Source organism: Hoplias malabaricus, chromosome Y (assembly GCF_029633855.1).
Source record: "Hoplias malabaricus isolate fHopMal1 chromosome Y, fHopMal1.hap1, whole genome shotgun sequence".
Lineage (NCBI taxonomy): Eukaryota > Metazoa > Chordata > Actinopteri > Characiformes > Erythrinidae > Hoplias > Hoplias malabaricus.
In genome coordinates this window covers 65,502,021-65,524,868 of record NC_089820.1, presented here as the reverse complement: position 1 = coordinate 65,524,868, position 22,848 = coordinate 65,502,021, and the positions used below count along the sequence as shown (strand labels likewise).

General features: G+C 45.4%; 1 protein-coding gene across 2 annotated transcripts; it reads left to right on the top strand.

The window, feature by feature from the left end:
* The first annotated feature begins 3,238 nt into the window (after positions 1 to 3,238).
* On the top strand, positions 3,239 to 5,043 carry LOC136678944 (gamma-crystallin M2-like). Of its 2 annotated transcripts, none has more exons than XM_066657148.1 (3): positions 3,239 to 3,274; positions 4,228 to 4,470; positions 4,768 to 5,043. In XM_066657148.1, the coding sequence occupies exons 1-3, from the start codon at positions 3,239 to 3,241 to the stop codon at positions 5,041 to 5,043; spliced, it is 555 nt and encodes a 184-aa protein (XP_066513245.1). The 2 variants fall into 2 exon arrangements, with proteins under 2 accessions (XP_066513245.1, XP_066513246.1); XM_066657149.1 differs by lacking the exon at positions 3,239 to 3,274 and adding an exon at positions 3,346 to 3,354.
* Positions 5,044 to 22,848: the final 17,805 nt, after the last annotated feature.

The following is a 22,848-nucleotide window of genomic DNA, read 5'->3' as shown; positions in this document are numbered from 1 at the left end:
AGAGGAGCCAAGAGCTCTCTCTCTCTCTCTCTCTCTTTTATTCTTTGGAAACAAAGTGGAACCAAGTCTCATCAATAAAAGCACCAGGAAGTTACAAGACAAGGAAACACTTCCTCTGAGCACCAGGAAGAATCAGTCCCAAGTTCCAAGACTCCACAGGAAAAACTCCCAGATAAGATAAGACTCCCTAAAGACATAAGGACTGGATTAAAACAGGCATCAACACTGCTGTAGGTGGAAATAACTTTTTATAATATCATTTTTAATATCAAAAACACCACAGTAATTTCCCGCTTCACTTTACATGGTGCAGAAGTTCATCCCTAACAGGCGTCAGAGGGTGCAAAATGACAACACGGCTTCAGAGGACTGTGCTGGAGAAGTGCCTGCAGGCTGTTGTACGGCAAGATAGTCCCTGAGGAAAATGTCTGATCACAATTACATATTACAACTCAGAGGACACGTGTAGGTTTCGGATCCGAGCAGCGAGCACACCGCTCCGTTTATTCTTAACTTCCAGGTCTCCGGCAGCGGGGCTCAAGTCTTGACGCTTTGAAGAGGCACTCGTACTGTGACTATTTCCATCTTGGATAAAGGCGAGAGCACGGAAAGGTTGTAAGCCTTCCAGCGCTACGCAGGAGGAACGAGTTACCTCATAAAAACAGGAAGAGTTTAAGAACGAAATGAAAGAGCATTGAGGAGAGGAGGGAGGAAGTCAATTGATTCCAAAAAGGCGAGATTACAGACTGAACTCTTGCTAAAGAAACCCGCGTGATGGGGGAACCACGTACTGTAGCCTGAGGCTATGCTCTTATTTAACAGTTTGGCAATGTTTCCACTGATGGAGGCAAGGAGTGTGCTGCCTTTCCCAAATTTCATGCTCATTTCATGCTCATTGTTCGTTTAATCTGAGAACAAAAGCCGTTTGTTAAAATTAAGATCTGAACGGAATAATCGTGCCGGTCCATGCTGCGGTTTTAACAAACCCTTTATATTATTTTTTTGCTTGATTCATTCATTCATTATCTGTAATGCTTATCCAGTTCAGGTGGGTCCAGAGCCTACCTGGAATCATTGGGCGCAAGGCAGGAATACACCCTGTAGGGGGAGCCAATCCTTCACAGGGCAACACAGACACACACACACACACACACACATTCACTCACACACTCACACCTACGGACACTTTTGAGTCTGCAATCTACCTACCAACGTGTGTTTTTGGACTGTGGGAGGAAACTAGAGCACCTGGAGGAAACCCACGCAGACACAGGGAGAACACACCACACTCCTCACAGACAGTCACCTGGAGGAAACCCACGCAGACACAGGGAGAACACACCACACTCCTCACAGACAGTCACCCGGAGGAAATCCACACAGACACAGGGAGAACACACCACACTCCTCACGGACAGTCACCCGGAGGAAACCCACACAGACACAGGGAGAACACACCACACTCCTCACGGACAGTCACCCGGCGGAAACCCACGCAGACACAGAGAGAACACACTACACTCCTCACAGACAGTCACCCGGAGAAAACCCACACAGACACAGGGAGAACACACCACACTCCTCACAGACAGTCACCCGGAGGAAACCCACGCAGACACAGGGAGAACACACCACACTCCTCACAGACAGTCACCCAGAGGAAACCCACACAGACGCAGGGAGAACACACCACACTCCTCACAGACAGTCACCCGGCGGAAACCCACGCAGACACAGAGAGAACACACTACACTCCTCACAGACAGTCACCCGGAGAAAACCCACACAGACACAGGGAGAACACACCACACTCCTCACAGACAGTCACCCGGAGGAAACCCACGCAGACACAGGGAGAACACACCACACTCCTCACAGACAGTCACCCAGAGGAAACCCACACAGACGCAGGGAGAACACACCACACTCCTCACAGACAGTCACCCGGAGGAAACCCACGCAGACACAGGGAGAACACACCACACTCCTCACAGACAGTCACCCGGCGGAAACCCACGCAGACACAGAGAGAACACACTACACTCCTCACAGACAGTCACCCGGAGAAAACCCACACAGACACAGGGAGAACACACCACACTCCTCACAGACAGTCACCCGGAGGAAACCCACGCAGACACAGGGAGAACACACCACACTCCTCACAGACAGTCACCCAGAGGAAACCCACACAGACGCAGGGAGAACACACCACACTCCTCACAGACAGTCACCCGGAGGAAACCCACGCAGACACAGGGAGAACACACCACACTCCTCACAGACAGTCACCCGGAGGAAACCCACGCAGACACAGGGAGAACACACCACACTCCTCACAGACAGTCACCCGGAGGAAACCCACACAGACGCAGGGAGAACACACCACACTCCTCACAGACAGTCACCCGGAGGAAACCCACGCAGACACAGAGAGAACACACCACACTCCTCACAGACAGTCACCCGGAGGAAACCCACACAGACACAGAGAGAACACACCACACTCCTCACAGACAGTCACCCGGAGGAAACCCACGCAGACACAGAGAGAACACACCACACTCCTCACAGACAGTCACCCGGAGGAAACCCACGCAGACACAGGGAGAACACACCCCCTTTTTTGCTTGATCTTTCTTGAAAATGATAACTTAATCTGTGTTAGCAGGAACGCCAGCTGACGAAATCACAAACTGCAGCAACTCAGATAGTTCTTTTATGAGGTTTGATTGTGGTAAAAGCAATGCCTACATCCCCTGCTGTCTATGTAGTCAACAGGGAGTAAGGCAGCCCAGCAGTAATTGAGACACACTCTGTTTTAAAGTCATTGTCGACGCTCAAGTGCACAGCTTATGAATTAAAAACATGCACCGAGTGGCAGACATTGACCATGGGGCTGTCAATCACAAATGCAACTAGCTGAAGTGACAGTTGCTTAATTCTGCCAGACTGCACAAACTACAAAGAAGAACAGCGTTTGTGGGTGACTGAAGTGCAAATAAAGGCCATTCAGTTGTTACAAAACCAGCACAAAAAATGCCTATAGAATGCTTACATCAAAAGGGCGCATTTTATACGAGCTGCAGCCGCATTGTCTATAGAGCTGCGCTGCCTATAGGCCCCATTCTAAAGTCTTCTGGTGGTGGAATCACATAGAGGCGTAGTGAAAGGCCCTCAGCCCTCTATGGGCTCTGTGCTGAGCTGCTGGCTCAGGAGTTTTCACAATAGGAGCCACATGTTCTCGGAGCGTAGGCCAGGTATAAATACAAGGGTTAAACCGGGCACAGGGTCAGCTCACCACTGGAACCTGTATCGACTAACGGAGCCAAACAGATCACCACCATGGGCAGGGTAAGGGGAAATGGATATTTCATAACTACAAACTCTGAGCTGAATGTTGAATCTTGTAGATAGTGGGGTGACCAGCAGCAGACTACAGCTGTTATTCATATTTTATGCATCTCGTTTCTAACGGCCAATCTAAACAAAGACTATGCGGTTATTTAATTCTTTTTGGACGTTGTGGGAAAACTGTTTATTTCACAAGTATAAATGACAACTAGATAATCAGCTCATTTTAGATTGTGTCTGGAATAGATATAAAACAGGGATTCTCAGACTCTGGACTGTGGAGCAACTGACCTCTGAGGTCCTCAGACCTCCACTGGGGGGCAGCTAGTGGCCCAAAGTGGGCTATCAATGACCCTTTGTAAATATTGCTAAATTGTTGTCAAAACAAAAAAGAAATAACGTAATAATACTTCCATCCATTTGTTCATTGTCTATAACCCTTATCCAGTTCAGGGTCGCGGTGGGTCCAGAGCCTACCCTGAATCACTGGGTGCGAGGTGGGAATACACCCTGGAGGGGGCGACGTAATAATACTTATAAAACATAAACACACTAGACAATAAAGAAATGAATGTAAGGGTTTTGTGTTGGATTAGTACTGAAGACCACCTCAGAATTAACCCGTACAACCCTGGATTCTGCTGGAGACTTCATTTGGTCATGTACCAACAGAACTAACGGGTCAATGTTGTTTACATTCAGTGTACTTTCCTATGATAGCAGTGATAGCACATTTTTAATAATGCATCTTTGGCAACACGCTTATGCCACTGAGTAAATACTGAAGGTGGACTGTGTGAACTTGTAAGGCACTTGAGTACTCGTGCACATCTCTAATGAAAACCAAATCATGACGCACTTTTGTCCGAACAGATCATCTTCTACGAGGACAGGAACTTCATGGGTCGCTCCTATGAGTGCAGCAGTGACTGTTCCGATATGTCCTCCTACCTGAGCCGCTGCCACTCCTGCAGGGTCGAGAGCGGCTGCTGGATGGTGTACGATCGCCCCAACTACATGGGCAACCAGTACTTCATCAGGAGGGGAGAGTACAATGACTACATGAGCATGTGGGGCATGAGCGACTGGATCAGGTCCTGCCGCATGATCCCCATGGTATGTGTGTGAATAGAAATAAACAAATTAAACTTAAATAATAAATATATTCCACTGGTGTTCAAATGTACAGCTTGTACATTTAAAGTAATTAGGATGCTCTAGAGCAGCTGCACATGAGCCTAATAGCACTGTGCTTAATGTCAGTCGAGGGCTAGAAGTGTATAAACACACCCAACGTTGAGTTGTAAAGGTTTCCCAGAAGCTATCAATACAGTAAACATGGACACACCTTCACCACTATCTATTAATATCCTTCATTTCAAAGTTCTCACACAGTTCTCTTCCCAATAACAGTACAGAGGATCCTACAGAACGAGGATCTACGAGAAGGAGAACTTCATGGGTCAGATGATGGAGGTGACCGAAGACTGTGAGTCCATCATGGACCGTTATCACTGGTCAGGTGGCTGCCACTCCTGCCACGTGATGGACGGCCACTGGCTGATGTACGAGCAGCCCAACTACAGAGGCAGGATGTGGTACTTCAAGCCCGGAGAGTACAGGAGCTTCAGGGACTGGGGTGGCATGAGGTTCATGAGCATGAGGCGCATCGTGGACTCCTGGTACTGAACACATCCCGGCGCCATCTTTTTCACTATGTGAAAATCAGCAGTTTTCATTAAAATCCAAATGACACTGAAACTGTTTGTTTTAATAATCTTCAGCATGAGACACACATTTATGAGGCCACACATCAAAGCTCCTTTATGGTTTAGCGTGGGTAGATATAAAAAAAATTGGTAGGGCTTCTCAATTAGAAACTGTATTTGAACAAGAGAGCTACAATCACTGTTTCCACCAGAGCAGCACACAGCAGGAGCAGAATCAAAGCTCAGGCTTTTCCCCCTGAGTATGGTTCCAAGGAGTCTCTGTACAGTGAGAGCGGGCGGAACACAAAGTAAATGTAGCTTGTGAACAGGAGTTGACTCCCAAACTAAACGATTCTTTGAGCATCTGGAAGTAGGGATCGACTCTAGGCAATTGATTCAGAGAGTCAAACCTCAGAGTCGACTCAGTCTCAGTTTTCTACATGTTTCCACGTGTTTATCACATATTACTGTGGCCCAAACTCACTGTAAACAATGGATTATGACCCTATCCTGACTCTGTTTATCTATGGCTCTGGGTAACCTATGGCGTGTGTTGAGGAAACTTAAAGTAGCAATCTGTAATACTGACACCAAGCATTTAAAAATGGAACTATAATACAGTTTCAAAACAGTGGAGAGAGCTGTCTGCCTCCTCCCCAGATGTGAAGCTCGAGCAGGTTGCCAGTTTGAGGAAAACTGAACGAACAAGCAAGAGACGAGTTTAAGAACTTGGGCCGTAGTAGCTAAGAAGAATGAGCCATAATCAACACATTTACACAGAAGAGTGTTCATCAATTCACTAAAACATCCATCTACACAAAAAAAAATGAACATGCGACTGCCATTTCCCTGCATTTACAAGCCTTTACCGTCCAAATCCAACGGGAATATTTAGACTAGACAAGGCTGGTGTTACTTATCGATTTTCCCTTCCACCATAAATGTAGTTTAGGAGGCAGATCTTATCCACAGTTTTTGTAGTCAAACTTTTCGTAGTCCACCTTACATGTGTCCGTTTATGAGTCCTAATGGCATTATCCGCCAGGAGGGGGCGCCAATTCTTCACAGGGCAACACACTCACACATTCACTCACACACTCACATCTACAGACATGTTTGAGTCTCCAATCCACCTACCAACATGTGTTTTTGGACTGTGGGAGGAAACCGGAGCACCCCACTCCTCACAGTCACCCAGAGGAAACCCACGCAGACACAGAGAGAACACACCACACTCCTCACAGACAGTCACCCGGAGGAAACCCACGCAGACACAGGGAGAACACACCACACTCCTCACAGACAGTCACCCGGAGGAAACCCACGCAGACACAGAGAGAACACACCACACTCCTCACAGACAGTCACCCGGAGGAAACCCACACAGACACAGAGAGAACACACCACACTCCTCACAGACAGTCACCCGGAGGAAACCCACACAGACACAGAGAGAACACACCACACTCCTCACAGACAGTCACCCGGAGGAAACCCACGCAGACACAGAGAGAACACACCACACTCCTCACAGACAGTCACCCGGAGGAAACCCACACAGACACAGAGAGAACACACCACACTCCTCACAGACAGTCACCCGGAGCGAGACTTGAACCCACAACAACCAGGTCCTGTGAGCTGTGTGACTGTGACACTACCTGCTGCCACAACGGTGCTGCCCTAATTTAAATTTAAAAAGCTAATTTAGATACAATACTTACATTATCGACATATCATACAATATATGAACATTTCCTGAAAATATTTTTGCCGACCTCTATATCACTCACTGTGTTTAATGTCGGGTTTGTTTACATATGAATGCACATCACCAGTATTTCCGCTGCTCTCTCTGTTCTGTTCTGTTCTGTTCTTTGGTTCTCTCTCCTCTTATAGAAGAATACATCTTTATGACCAGAGACGCAAAACAGGGTCAAAAGGTCCATTTTCTAAAAACAATGGCAGGAACACAACTAAAAGTCCACCTTGCAAATAATTAGTCACCAATGCGTTGCACAGCTTAACAGACATTGTGTAGGCTGCTTCACATCCTCCAAGGGTTATACATACCCAATAACAGCCAGCAAATCAGCAGAAGAAGAAGAAGAAAGCTGGCGTCTGATCAATTCCATAGCAATTCACAACAGGAAAGAAAGGCAGAGCAACGAAAGGCTAATGAATTCACGTCTTCCCAAAAAAAGGTCAGACTCTGGGCCTGTCTTTTCCCTGTGAAACGAAACTGATGAACAGAAAGTGGGTGGATGTTATCACACATGAGCCTCAGGTGAAACCAAACCAAGCTCAGATTAAACTAGACACTGTGTAGATTTGGTGAGAAAGATGATTACAAGGTCTGCTTTGTACACACAGGTGTGTTAATCTATTCATTCATTCATTCATCTTCTGTAATCACTTCATCCCAAATTAGGATCACGGTGGAACACACACTGGACAAGGCACCACTCACACACTCACCCAGTCACTCTGATCAGAGCCTGATAAACATTACCCTGCAAAACACACACACACACACACACCCCGACCCACCCCACAGAGGGCGTGTAATCAGGCCATCACAGATTTCATTTTCTCATTCAGCTTTGCCCTACACCAGATCTAGACTTAATTTCATTATGGAATCTGAAGCCTTTTATTGCACCTATCAGGTTTTGTTGCTCTCTGGCAAATTGCTCCTGACTTCATTTGAATACGTGTGTGGAGATCCGCCTTGGGGATGGAGGTGGGGGGGGGGCACCTATGCAATATTTACTATCTGCACATCCTAGCACTTTTCTCCATTAAAATCTCCACGTTCTTTATGTATATATGTAGCGTTCCGCTGTCACCGAGAGGCCCCGCGCTCATCTGAAATATTCATCCCCGCACGCACCTGTATCTTTATCTCCATCAGGCTACACGCTCCTTTAAAAGAGTGACAGCGGCCCTTTAAATGAGACTTTAAATGATGACCCTGAAGCGGACATTATTTATTTATTTAGCTGGTCATTTAGTTGTCAATCAATTGGCTGAGAATAGTCGGTTCTAATGACGCGGCCTTGGACAACAGGGCTGCCATTATTACTCAGTTCAGCTCAGTTATAAGAACCTGATTTAAAAATCTATCAAAATTACATGCGCGTCTTGATCGGCTGGATGTGGTTTGTTTGCATGACGATGACTTTAAATCGTCCTGTTGCTCAAAGGCTTGTGTTGCATTCCAGGAAGGTATTTAAAAAGGCTATGCACACTGGATTTCCCAATGCTTTTTTTTTTTTTAATAAATAAATATATATAATAAAATATATAAATATATAATATATAAAAATCTGATTTCAAATGACAAAATACATCTTAGATTACTTACTTAGATCAGTGGGGAAGTACTAGAATTATTCAGCTTGTATTTATGTAAATTGTCCAATCAGGATCAACATCAGGGTCTTTTCCTCTGTTATCTAGTTAGATTCAGGCAATTAAACACTCTCTTTGGTTAACCCTTCAGGAGTCACATTGAAGGCTTTAAACAACAGAACACGCTCCAAACATATTACAAACAGACAAGAGCATGCATTACACCTGCAGGAGATAATGCACTGTGTTCCTCAGGACTGGGAGACCCGCTTTGTATCTTTACGTGGTAGGGCAATTTGTAGCCGAGTTGCTGTGGTTCCTAAACACTTCCACGTTTCAATTACACAACCCAATTTTACTTTTGGCAACAGTGGCATCCTACTACAGTACCACATTCAAATTCAGTGAGGTCTTTGGAACGATCCATTCATTAATCAACATTTGTAAAGGCAGACTGCATGGCTAGGCGTTTGATTTTATGTATCTGTGGTCATGAAACTGAGTGAAAAACCTGATTAGCTGGGTTGTCCCAATACTTCTGTCCATGTTGTGTAAGTGACTGAGAGCTAAGTGTTTATCACGAACACACAACGATCCGTTTCGGTGCTGATGCTTAGGACGAGTTGTTGCTAGAGATCAAAACAGGCTGAAAATGTTGTTATCCCTCTTTTGGAGAACATCTGGTCCCAAAGCATAATGAGCCTCACCTTCCTCTTTCATCTTCCTCGCCTCCTCTTCTTTCTTCTCCTTCGCCTTCAGCACCTCGTCTGTTTTAGCTGAAGAGGAGAGACAGAGAAAGAAATGACAGATTTAAAAACATGTTTTTTATGGAGTATAATTATCGTTATTGTGATGACTGCAAGGACTCAATCGCAGATTGACAGAGATATAAACGTCACAATAAATGACACAATAAATGATGGCAAATAATCTTGTACTAAGGAGCACTTCATTGTCATTACACCTACATTCTTATGAAGGGGCATGAATGTGTGTGTGTGTGTGTGTGTGTATTCCTTGACTTTACCTCATCGGCGCACACATCAAAAGCTGTTTGTTGGCGCCCTAATTAAAAGCTTAAGAGCAATCCCAGCGCTGAGGAGACGGTTTTGTGTACGACTCTTTTGGCAATTCATTTAGGCTGTTGACTCCGTTTTCTCTCCTCTCCTCCAAATAATGAAGATGTTAGCGGAGATTAAGAAATATAGCAGGGAGTGTGGCGGGACTATCAATACAGCCTGTAAATTAATTACGCCTCTGTTCCCTCACATCATTTATTCCAAAGCGCTCGCGTTTCCCAAGAGCAATCCGCCTTTATTGCTATTTTACTCGCTGATGAGCGCAGCCATGTGAAATTGAGTCCCTTATAACATTACCTCCAATGAGTTTCAACTTTTTAAATAAAGCGAGAGCGAAAGCAGGAAAACAGCCACTCCACAGAGTTATTACGGAGCACGGATAGAAGTTGAGCGCATGCTTGTGTACAGCCTGTGGAAACTAAGTGGATAACACGATTGAGGGGAATCGGATTACTGAGTGTCTTCTTCAGCTTTGTTTCTCCTCATGTGCCAAAGTTTGTGTCCGAGACCAGAGCAGGTTCCACGACAAAAACACGCACCTTACGCAGATATCAGGGCAGACCAAAGGTGTCAGATATAAACTCTTCTTCTTATTCAATCTTGAGCCGTTCAGCTGAGGTTATAAGAAGTGTTTCAGGCCAAACTTCTAATCAGAGCAGAGCTCGTTTAGATATCTCCTTTTTAAACCCTGCATCTGTCCTTCACATCGTGTGAAAAATTAAAAACGAAAGGCCCAGGAAGTCAAAGACATAGTGGTTAAAATGATGGTAATAGTTTTTGATACAGAAACCTAAGCAAACATCACAAGTTGAGCTCAGGGAACAATAGACAAATCTATAAAAAAGGTACAGACACTTTAATAAATTTAGATTGAGGTTAGTTATTAACACAAAGCACCCAGACTCCCAAATTCCTCGTCCTGCATCTCCTAAGCTAAGATTATAAAGTAGAGCACAGGGTCCACACCGAGCTGGTGGCTTTGAGCGTGCATTAACGGTGCCAGTGGGGCCAGGTACAGTCTTAATGACCAGGGAGGCAGAGCGTGAAGTGTGGGAAGTCTTCTGGACGTGTCATGAGTAGAGATGCATGAATACCAATACAGGTATTGGGTATTTGCCCGATAACGAATTAATTTACTTGTACTCGTACTCACAAACGAGTCTCCGACACCGACATCCGATGCCTTGTGCCTAGTGCATGTTGTGCGCTAACGAACAGACAACTTAAAATGCTGGTGATCAGGAATTATTTGGAATTATTTTTACTGATGGCAAGCCAAGCAAAGCGGGCTGCGGGAGAACCCGAACTGTTTTGAAAGTCCTCAAACAAGGTGAATTTTTCTTCACTCAAAGTGTATTTTCCTCCCAGTAAATGTTCTCTCATTTGCGAGAGCACCGTCCGTTGCCCGACGCTCACAAATTCTGAACTGGATCCAACGCCATAGATCAGGATGCTGCTCTTAAATAAACACTGCCAATAAACAAACACTCCCAAGTGCAGAACATTCAAGCCTTTATCGTATAATGAAACTGTCTTACCAAAGAGGTACAACACTGTGCAAACGCATATCGAGAGCTCGCTGCATCTCATGTTACTAATTTATAGATAGATACTTTATTGATGAACAATAAAGTTTTAAATTAAACAAAAATAATTTAATTAATAACTACACCATAACACAACGCTAATGGTATTTTTGCATCCCTAGTCATGGGCTTAATTTAGCGAAACACAAACGATGGGTGGGGCCTTCCTGATGACCCCTGTTAAAGTAAACTGAGAGGTAGCAGGTGCTTAGGGACGTGTGAAGATAATAACTTGGGCCTGTGTGTAACTCCAGTGACTAAGAGCAGGGTTTTGTCATTCTTTATCATTTCTGTACAGACAGGGGAGCTTAAAACTTTACACAGAACGCTGGCTCTTTATATTACAGGGGGCTAAGAACAAATGTATGAGTGGGCACACGGTGAAACGGCAACAGCTTCAACACACACACAGACACAAACAAACACGCAAACACACAGAGGTAGATGGAAATAGACACATGACCTCCCATTGGCTAACTAACCTCATCTCAATCTATTCTCTCTCATAGCCAGCATTAAGCTCTGACTTCCTTTTTAAGCTCTCTCTCTCTCTCTCTCTCTCTCTCTCTCTCCTCGGGGCAGTGGTGCAAAATCAAACTGTTTGTCCATCTCTCATCTCTGTGGAGCCTCGCGGGACGTCTGCCCCCACAAACAAAGAGAAAAGGCCTCAGTGCCTCTCTGTTTCAGTGCTTTCTGCTCAACACACCAGCACAAATCACTGCTTCACCTCGAAACACACACAGACACACACACCTATTGCACATACACAAACACACAATTCCAATGGTTGTTTGAGCAGTGAGCACACACTTATACATCAACTAGACAGTCATGGCAGAAGACATCAGACAAACGGAGACTAGAGCTTTAAAAGCTACCAACCAAATGACTTCATGCTTTTACATGAACTGAAATATAATCAGCTGTGAATGAGTGACTGGGTGAGTGTGTGAAACTGTCTACAGGTGTGAAGGTGACTAGGTGAGTGTGTGAAACTGTCTACAGGTGTGAAGGTGACTAGGTGAGTGTGTGAAACTGTCTACAGGTGTGAAGGTGACTGGGTGATTGAGTGAGTGTATGAAACTGTCTACAGGTGTGAAGGTGACTAGGTGAGTGTGTGAAACTGTCTACAGGTGTGAAGGTGACTAGGTGAGTGTGTGAAACTGTCTACAGGTGTGAAGGTGACTGGGTGAGTGTGTGAGACTGTCTACAGGTGTGAAGGTGACTAGGGAGTGTGTGAAACTGTCTACAGGTGTGAAGGTGACTAGGTGAGTGTATGAAACTGTCTACAGGTGTGAAGGTGACTAGGTGAGTGTGTGAAACTGTCTACAGGTGTGTGAAGGTGACTAGGTGAGTGTGTGAAACTGTCTACAGGTGTGTGAAGGTGACTAGGTGAGTGTGTGAAACTGTCTACAGGTGTGTGAGGGTGACTGGGTGAGTGTGTGAAACTGTCTGCAGGTGTGTGAAGGTGACTAGGTGAGGGTGTGAAACTGTCTACAGGTGTGTGAGGGTGAATGGGTAATTGAGTGAGTGCATGAAACTGTCTACAGGTGTGAAGGTGACTAGGTGAGTGTGTGAAAATGTCTACAGGTGTGAAGGTGACTAGGTGAGTGTGTGAAACTGTCTACAGGTGTGTGAGGATGAATGGGTGAGTGTGTGAAACTGTCTACAGGTGTGAAGGTGACTAGGTGAGTGTATGAAACTGTCTACAGGTGTGTGAAGGTGACTGGGTGAGTGTGTGAAACTGTCTACAGGTGTGTGAGGATGAATGGGTGAGTGTGTGAAACTGTCTACAGGTGTGAAGGTGACTAGGTGAGTGTATGAAACTGTCTACAGGTGTGTGAAGGTGACTGGGTGAGTGTGTAAAACTGTCTACACATGTGTGAGGGTGACAAGGTGAGTGTGTGAAACTGTCTACAGGTGTGTGAGGGTGAATGGGTGAGTGTATGAAACTGTCTACAGGTGTGTGAGGGTGACTGGGTAATTGAGTGAGTGCATGAAACTCTCTACAGGTGTGTGAAGGTGACTAGGTGAGTGTGTGAAACTGTCTACACATGTGTGAGGATGAATGGGTAAGTGTGTGAAACTGTCTACAGGTGTGTGAGGGTGACTGGGTAATTGAGTGAGTGCATGAAACTCTCTACAGGTGTGTGAAGGTGACTAGGTGAGTGTGTGAAACTGTCTACACATGTGTGAGGATGAATGGGTAAGTGTGTGAAACTGTCTACAGGTGTGTGAGGATGAATGGGTGAGTGTGTGAAACTGTCTACAGGTGTGTGAGGATGAATGGGTAAGTGTGTGAAACTGTCTACAGGTGTGTGAGGATGAATGGGTGAGTGTGTGAAACTGTCTACAGGTGTGTGAGGATGAATGGGTGAGTGTGTGAAACTGTCTACAGGTGTGTGAGGGTGACTGGGTGAGTGTGTGAAACTGTCTACAGGTGTGAAGGTGACTAGGTGAGTGTGTGAAACTGTCTACAGGTGTGTGAGGATGAATGGGTGAGTGTGTGAAACTGTCTACAGGTGTGTGAGGGTGACTGGGTGAGTGTGTGAAACTGTCTACATGTGTGTGAGGATGAATGGGTGAGTGTGTGAAACTGTCTACAGGTGTGTGAGGGTGACTGGGTGAGTGTGTGAAACTGTCTACAGGTGTGTGAGGATGAATGGGTGAGTGTGTGAAACTGTCTACAGGTGTGTGAGGGTGACTGGGTGAGTGTGTGAAACTGTCTACAGGTGTGAAGGTGACTAGGTGAGGGTGTGAAACTGTCTACAGGTGTGTGAGGATGAATGGGTGAGTGTGTGAAACTGTCTACAGGTGTGTGAGGGTGACTGGGTGAGTGTGTGAAACTGTCTACAGGTGTGTGAGGGTGACTGGGTAATTGAGTGAGTGCATGAAACTGTCTACAGGTGTGAAGGTGACTAGGTGAGTGTGTGAAACTGTCTACAGGTGTGTGAGGATGAATGGGTGAGTGTGTGAAACTGTCTACAGGTGTGTGAGGGTGACTAGGTGAGTGTGTGAAACTGTCTACAGGTGTGTGAGGGTGACTGGGTAATTGAGTGAGTGCATGAAACTGTCTACAGGTGTGAAGGTGACTAGGTGAGTGTGTGAAACTGTCTACAAGTGCGAGTGTGTGAGTAAATAATTTCCTAGTTCTCATTACCAAGAAACCTTATACATGGTTTACCACACATTCGAGGTGATGTATTTGCAGCTACGCTCTGTTACCTGTTCTATGTGCATGTGTGTGTGTGTGTGTGTGTGTGGCATTAGATATATGTTAGAGAGCTATATTATTGAGTCGGAAGCTGCTGGGGTGGAGATGAGGCCGGAGCTTCTTTATCGGATTAGGTAATACAAAACAAACCGTGGCAGACGGCTAAAGACTTTGACTTCATCCGCACTTCATTCTGTTTTGTTTGGGAGAACGGCTAAAGGGGCCCTGCATTGAAATCCAATTGTGATAGTGTGTGTAATTGCAGCCTCAGTTCCCTGGAGTCATGAGCCACGCAGAGCTATGCTTCATTTAAATGATCCTCGTCTACAGATACACGCGCGCAGAAATGTACACATTCTCATACACACACACACACACACACACACACACACACACACACACACACACTGTCCCCCCGCCCCTCCCCACACACACACTCCGAAGGGCCGATTAGTTGCAGCGGCGGCTCGTTAGAATCAAAGGAAATAATGCCAACATCAGGTGGAATCAGGCCAGGCTCCATTATCAACCCCGTGATTGATGGTGGCGCGTCGGAGGGCCCCGAGATCCTCCCGCAATCTAGATTCAATAAAAGCCACCCGGGCTCAATCAGATCTCTCCGCCGCGGCAGGGCCACGGGGGCAACGCCGCTCTCCGCCCTTTTTACCTGCTAACTATTACACTTTCCAAAGAGACAATTCATTGGGACAATCAGGGCGGAGTCGAGGAGGTGGCCGGCCCCTGGGGAGGATATAAAGCAGCATGAGGCAGGTTATTAAAACGGAGCAGATTTTAATTTTAATGCTGATGCTTGCAAACGGAGCCCCTCTTAAAGAGTTCTGCCCAAGGACTCCTCTTAGTATAAAGTGGTGTGGACGCCTGGGTCGTAAATTAAACCGTGACGTGCTACAAAAACCACAGATGTGTTACCATCTTCACAACACACGACGAACACTTTGAAACCGAAGCACTCCTTTTTAGAAGTGGTATAAATATTACATGGTAAATAGGACCATGTGGAAATCAGCGGGAAATCAGACAAAGCTCTTTGATATTTTTAAACATTGATACGTAATAATGAATCGCTCAAGTAGCCAGGGCATGATGAGTTTAAACTGATATATTTAACAATAACAGAGTTTATCTATAACAGTGTTAGAGCAGCCAGAGGCAGTCAGACACTGTGCTGTGAACACGACCGCATCCACAAATGACGGACCATCTGGCGTTCTTTAATTCTTTTACATTTGGTCCTAAAAACAATCCCGAGCTTAGTTTTTGGGGGGGTCTTCTTTCTTTGTTTTTAAATAATAGCAATTAATAAACAGCAAAATCGTTCAGAGAAATCACAATTACGTATTTTCACCGAATTTTCGTCACCATTTTGGCAAACCTTAGCCATACTTTAACTGCTGTGCAGTGTGTTCTTTTCTTCAGAAAGAAGTCCCTGCTGAAACATACAAAACAAAGCAAGCCTTAAAGGACGATGGACTAAATAAACGAGTAGAAACGTCGTTTGGATGAGGTGCTTTGGCAGAGGTTTGTTCTGCAGGAACAGCACACCACGCCACCTCAAAGGAAACAGGTGGCTGAGAGCAGGGCTTAGCGGAAATGTGTGACATCACAACCCTGATAAAATGTAATGGCGGGGGGGGGGGGGCAGCCTCACAGCTTAGTTTTCGTAGACGGAGCGTGTAAATAGAGGACTGAATGTTGAATGTTACATGTTGGAGATTTAACAGTGTTTACGGGGTGAAACGGCGAGGCCTTTAAAGAATTACAGACTGCGTGGAAAACCCAAGCAGCCAAGCGTCGGTATTGGATGGTGCTGTGTAGTCCTGCTGATGTGTTTACACAACAGCAAATTGATTGGTTGCAGGTCAAAGAGATGAACACACACACACACACAAACACACACACACTAGGGATGGCAGGCAGAGGTGAAGAGTGTTTTTAAAATGGCTGAAGCAGAGGAGGGGTTTGCACAACGTTTCCCCGGGCCTCTGTATTGATCAGGAAAGACCCTTCTTCTAGCTCCGGGGCCTCTTCCGCAGACGGGGAAGAAGAAAGCTACAGGGCTGTTTTCTTCTTTAACATCCAGCCTGAGAAAAAGGCAGATGATCAGACGGAGAGAGAGCGGCGTTATGAAACCGTTAAGATAGAGGTGAGGCGCGGGATCATGTGTAGCGCCGCTCGGAACGCCGTGAATATCAAACCGCCGAGATTTGAGCGGCCACGGAGAATAGCTTATAGCTTATAGTCAAGCAATTACTGCGTGTTTGAGAGATGGGTATTCTCCCAGGAAGCCGAGGTCTCATCTGCCTGTATCTCCATCTTACAGTGTTCTCCCTCCCTGAAATAGGGCCCTAAACCATTACAGAGCACCTCCACACACACACTCACACACACACTGCCTTTCCTTCCTCAGAGTCATCCACTCCAGCCTAAGGCCCCTCAATCAAACCAGACATCAGCCATCCCAGTCCTCTGTGATTAATTACTTTGGTCTGACTATCAAACTGTGAGTGTGTGTGTATATATAGAGGTAGCCCTTGCCTCTGTCAGGGAAGCCCCTCTAGGAGCCACACACACACACACACACACACACTTCATACCTCCCTCAGTCTGCCTCAGGTCCAGTGGAACTGCGGTGGTTGAATATTTTGACAGAGAAAAATCTCATTTGCCCAGTTTTCCACTCAATCCAGATGTTGACCATCAGCCAAAACATGTCCAAACAGGAGCTATGAGGCTTAACATATATAAATGAATACTTGTTCAAGTCTTCTTTTCATAACGGACTCTCCAGATGCTCAAACGTATCCACCGCTTCATTAAAGTCATGCAGATTTGCCAAACGCACTGTGTCCATTTCACTTAACTGCAGTTCTGGCTTAAAAACACATGCTAAACGTACAGTGTGAGAATGAGGATGCCTGCGTGTGTCCTGTGTAAATAATGCATGGATTAGTGTGTGTGTGTGTGTTGGGGGGGCTCGGGGACGCCACTCAAAGGGAATCTGAATGTCAGGGCTGGAGGACGCGTGATAAATCAGCAGGATGCTGGATGACAAACATAATATTAGCCTCCGCCGCACAATTGGAAAAACGTCCCTTTGAATCAAGAGCTCAGAAAAAAAAAAAAATGCTGCAGCTACAAGCTGAGCCCTCAGTCCCAGAACACACAAACACACACACACACCAAACACACCTGACCACTGAGCCAGAGTCTGTGGACACTTGGAAAAAAACACAACAACCCATTAAAGTAAACCAAACCCCACCAGACCCTCTCATCAGACTGGAATAATGAGGGCAATGGGTTAAAGACGAGGCTCTCAAATCAGGCAGATCCCAGCACAGCCACTAGGTGGCAGAGTGCACTTCGGCAAGGGCGCAGGGCTTAGAGTAGGAAAAGGCAGCACGGAGGTGTTCTGCCATCACAGAGAGGCCTTGGCGCACAAAGCTCGATTAAAACCACTTCATGTACATCGTGTAGGGCATAATTTGCTTCAGGGAAATTAGAGTTGAGCAGGAATTTAATTTGTTCAATGACAGAAATGAGTGGAAGCACGAGCTCGCACCGTGAGCAATCACAGCGGCTTCGAGTGAGCGCTCGCAGAACAGGAGCGTTACTTAAAAAGACATCTCCTGCTCCTCTTTAAAACGGCTTCTCGTATTGGTTCTGATGCCGCGAACATGGCGGAGGCCTCGGCTGGTTAACGGGAAACTGAGCGTGGCCTTGGTTCGCTGAGGGGTGGAGGGGGGGGGGGGCAAGTATTAAACCCATAGAGTCGGAATGAGGAATAAAAAACACACACAAATACATCCCTAATCAAAACAAAAAGATGGTAATTTACCAAACACTGTCACATTCAAGCACGGCGTAAATGATATTCATTAAATATTAACCGACCAAACAATTAGAAAGAGATATCATATCAATACCATGAATAATTCATAGGAAGCTGTCTTGCCAGATTTCTATTTTAGATTCGCACTGTACTCTCGTAAGAGCCTTCTGCAGACAAGATCAATGCTGCTGTGTACACAGAGATGTCCTAATAGTCAATTACATGGTCTTTAAGTCAACTCTGCTGACCTGTAAAAAGGAAAAAAAAAAACAATACACACCACTGACCATGAAAACACCAGCAGACCTTCCTTAACTCAATTATGCAAAGTGATGAAACACCTGACCTGTTTCTGTAAAACTATCCCAGTTCAGGGTCTAAGAAGACACACACACTTGGCCTGACACGCATCCCATAATCCCCGTCAATCTCCATTCCCAATCCTGGGACTATAGAACAGATCTACACACTCAGAGTCGTCTCAAACCCAGCGCCGTTTAGTTTTAACTCTGATATAGGCGCTATAAAAAAAACACCTCGCGCCCATCACTCGGCATGACACTCAAAGCGAGCCCCCGTATGATGAAATATTTAACTTCTGCCTCTCTCCCTCTCAACACCACAACTCTGTAACTTCTTTATTTCGGCCCCGGATCCGACAGCGGCCCTTTCTGAGCGTAATCCGAGGCGATTTCTTTAATTATCTAAGTGAATATTGGAGATCGGGTTAGGGAAACGAGACACAACTGGGAATTTCTTGGTTTTCATCACTTTTTCGCGGAAAACACTGACAGATCTATGCTGTTTTATTCATGAGAGCTTGATGCAAAACTGGAAAACACACGAGCGCACACTCAAGCCCATATCTGCGTTCATTCCCCACCTCTGCTGAAGGGGTGTGTGGACTTTAGACAGGAGGTATTTAAGCATGGACTGAGCTATGATCTCTCCATCTCGCAGCACCCTCTCTCTGACGTCAGATGTTTTCTCACGACTCTGGACGATCACCTGGAGGTGATGGGCTTGAACTAACAAACAATCAACTGATTTTTTCAAATCATCTTCAATTCAGAGGCGGAGAAGTGAACATTGCGATTAAGAATGGGTGAGAGGAATGTACCCATAGAGGCGCTGATGGAACCTGGGGTCACCGCGTCTACCACAACAACTACAGCCACTTTATATTACCTCTAAAACCCACTGGTTCTATTGTCATTTTATGGAAACTTGTGTCGTATTAAAAAAGAAAACTGGCCTTTTATTATTACACCGCAGGAGAAATGCTAGCACAGGCTTCCAGTGTCCGTAGTTTCAGGTGCTGCACGTCTCGTACCTTCACAGCATAGACAGATGCCTTCAGATGACCCCAAAGATAAACGTCTAAGGGGGTCAGATCAGGAGACCTTGGCCCACGACGACCAATCCACTTTCCAGGAAACTGTTCCTCTAGGAATGCTCGGACCTGACACCCATGATGTGGTGGTGCACCATCTTCCTGGAAAAACTCAGGGAAAGTGCCAGCTTCAGTGAATAAAGAGGGAAACACATCATCTAGTAGCAATTTCACATCCAGTGGCTTTGAGGTTTCCATTGATGAAGAATGACCCCACTATCTTTGTACCCCATATACCACACCATACCTTCAAGATGTGCAGCACCTGAAACTACGGATACTGGAAGCCTGTGCTAGCATTTCTCCTGCGGTGTTGCTATCAGTGTGTGAAGAGTGGGAGAAGAGGGTTCCATTGACAATCAACACAATGAGCAGCACTTTGAACACATTTTATAAGTGGTCAGAAACTTGTAAATAACTCATGAACGAATAAAGTGACGTTAAAACCAAACACACCATTGTTTTTCTTGTGAAATTCCCAATAAGTTTGATGTGTCACATGACCCTCTTCCCATTGAAAAAACAAAAGTTGGATCCAAAATGGCCGAATTCAAAATGGCCACCACCCATCTTGAAAAGTTTCCAAAAGAGTGTGTGTGTGTGTGATTCTGTAGCAAGTGTAGCAGTATCTCTAAGGACAAATAAACAGTGAGGATGCAAGATAAAATAGATCCCATAGTATCTAAGTAAATATGTTACGGTATTTCATATCATCTATCACACAGTGACTTTTACGTTAGCTTAGACCCTGCGTTAGGGCAAAAATACTGAAGAAACCTGACCTCTCCATCTCTCCGCAGCCTCCCTGACTCCAACTACTCCTTAGAAACCAACGTTCCACAGAGAACCAACCTATGAAGGTGCGATATGTTGGATCATGAGGCTGAGAGTGTGATATGAGTGGGTGTGGCCTCTGCTATTCCAAGGACTCTCACTTGACTCTTCCCATCTCCTCACTAGCCCTCGCTAGCCAGAAACATCAGGCGAGCTGAGGGCAACTTCCGCACTCACAGGTCTGTGGACCTCGACCCGGCTCAGAGCTGCCGGGCCATGCCAGAAGAACGGAGAGCCTCAGCCTCTCATCGAGGTCATGACGACAGGTTCATCCGATGCCAAAAGGAAGCATGAGAGAGCGCGAGGTAGCGAGGGCAGAAGGTGAGATGGAAAGAGAAAGAGCAAAAGATCTCCCCAACAAGCCGTAGCCACAAGTCGTGTGGTTCAAACCGAGCTTTGATGTGTTGAGCTAGGTGACCTCTCCCGAGCATCAAAACACGTTTGTGAAGGAACCGGGTGGTGAAATATTCAATAGGGCTCGAGAACTCTAACACATGCCGTACAGCGAAGGAGGAAGACGGAGGAAATCTTATTGCTCTCCATCTGACCCTTTCCTCTTGATCTTCTCCTGTTTTATCTCTCCTTATTCTTCTCATTCACAGCCCCATCTGCACCCCCCCTCCCCCCACGCTATCTCACTAACCTCCCCTCTCCTCTCATCCCTCCCTTTTTCTCCTCTGTTGGCCCTGCGCTCCCCTGTTGCTCTCACAGTGAGGCCTTTGAGGCTCTGTAATAACATATGAGGAAGCTGGTGGTGTGCAGCAGTTGTACATCTGTCAAATGACAATTACAGCATTAAACCGGGCCTCACATATTGGTTCAGCTCAAACACCGTCGAAGGAGTTCGTGTCCAAACAATATCACGTTCTGACTTCAGCCAAAAACTCCAAAACCCATTGGCGTCCAACACAACTAACCCACACACTTCTATTGTTTTAATGATTCCTCTCTGGAGATGGGACAAAGATTTGTAGCGTCTCCTTGGTGAGGTATTGAGGAGGAGGAGAAGAGCAGGACTGAGGCCTCATGACTCCTGCATACCTGCTGACACAAGGGTAAGAAGAAACACGAGGGTGAAAGTGTGCTGATGGGTATAAAGGGCTGAGGAGAGGAAGTGACTCAGGAGTGTCATGTACGGTGACTGAATTTTTATGTTAATGAAATTAGAGAAGGCCAAAATGCCCGTCAATGTCAGATACTACAAACACACTATGACTGCGTTAAGCTAGTCGTTCATATTCAGAAATACAGCTTCATAAGCTCCTCAGGACATACGCCTGTGCCATTTCGCTTTATCAGTGATGTAATGAAATGCTGCGTTGTCTAATTCGGTGGTTCTCAAACTGTGGTAAGTATAATACTACTGGAGATACACAACGCAGCAAGAGGTGGTACGTCAAATGAAGTTTTCTTGTGTAAATTACATTATGCTACGTGTCATAGTTTTCATAATTACGAGAGGGAATGCGATCCCCCAATTTATGGAGAAATCCATGTAAACCCCAGTTTCAGTTGTTTACTGGACATAAGCAAAGGCTAGAGACAGACGTGAGAATTTTGGAATTTCTTACAAAAAATGTACAAAAACGTGAAGAAAAAATAGAAAATGCTCAGCTGAAGAAAAACAACATTCTTCGCATCATTAGAAGCCTAACGTTTAACACAGTGCCACGCCTCCTTCAGGAGCCAAGAACCGTCGTGACCTGCTCCAAGCGCCACGCTGTTTTCACCTGTAGTCTATTAGAGCTTATAACTGATGTAAAATTGGTTTCTTCTCATTTTCATTTCTTTCAAAGCGCTTATTTCCCATCAATGTATCGTTGCGTTTAAAACATTCATTCAATAATTGTTTAAAATTCAATAATTTTGTTTAAAGCGTGCAAATTTTAGGTTAAAAAAAATGTACAAAAATTTTTTAAAAAATTCAAAAATTCAAGCAAGACTTTGCCTTATGCCTCAGAGGAAGAACCAGGGCTGCACATGTTTCTGTGGTGAGACTCAGGAGGAACGTTTAGTTTAATAATGGGTGGTACTTGGTCTAAAAAGTTTGAGAACCACAGGTTTAATGAATAATGTGTGATATGTCACTGCTTCTAAGGCTCTGTGAAGTCTACATAAGCCCTACATAGCATCAAGCCGCCTTTAAAGTCTTATCCCAGCAAATATTATTAGATTTAAGCAGCTTTTAAGACAACGTTTGCTTGTTGAATTTCTTAAAATCATTATCCTTATGTAGGTATTACACAGCTTTATCAACGATGAATTCATTTGTATTTCAAATCTGTACCATGTTCAAAAATGAGCCAAAAATGACCTAGAACACACTAAACTCTTCAAGCTAAACTTTTCTTAATAAACCTTTATCAAAATCAGAAGCTCTCCCCTTCTTTCCTCAACCCCTGAGCAAAAGATAATTAAACTAAATGGAAGAAGAGGCGTTGGCGGCGTCTACGCAACGGGGGACCTGGGAGA

What these genes read in the sequence shown, in the direction of transcription:
- LOC136678944 (XM_066657148.1), top strand. Translation starts at nt 3,239, where the DNA reads ATGTTCTCGGAGCGTAGGCCAGGTATAAATACAAGG. An exon ending in GGCCAGGTATAAATACAAGG is followed by an intron (nt 3,275 to 4,227) that starts GTTAAACCGGGC and finishes TTGTCCGAACAG; the next exon opens with ATCATCTTCTACGAGGACAG. An exon ending in CCTGCCGCATGATCCCCATG is followed by an intron (nt 4,471 to 4,767) that starts GTATGTGTGTGA and finishes TCCCAATAACAG; the next exon opens with TACAGAGGATCCTACAGAAC.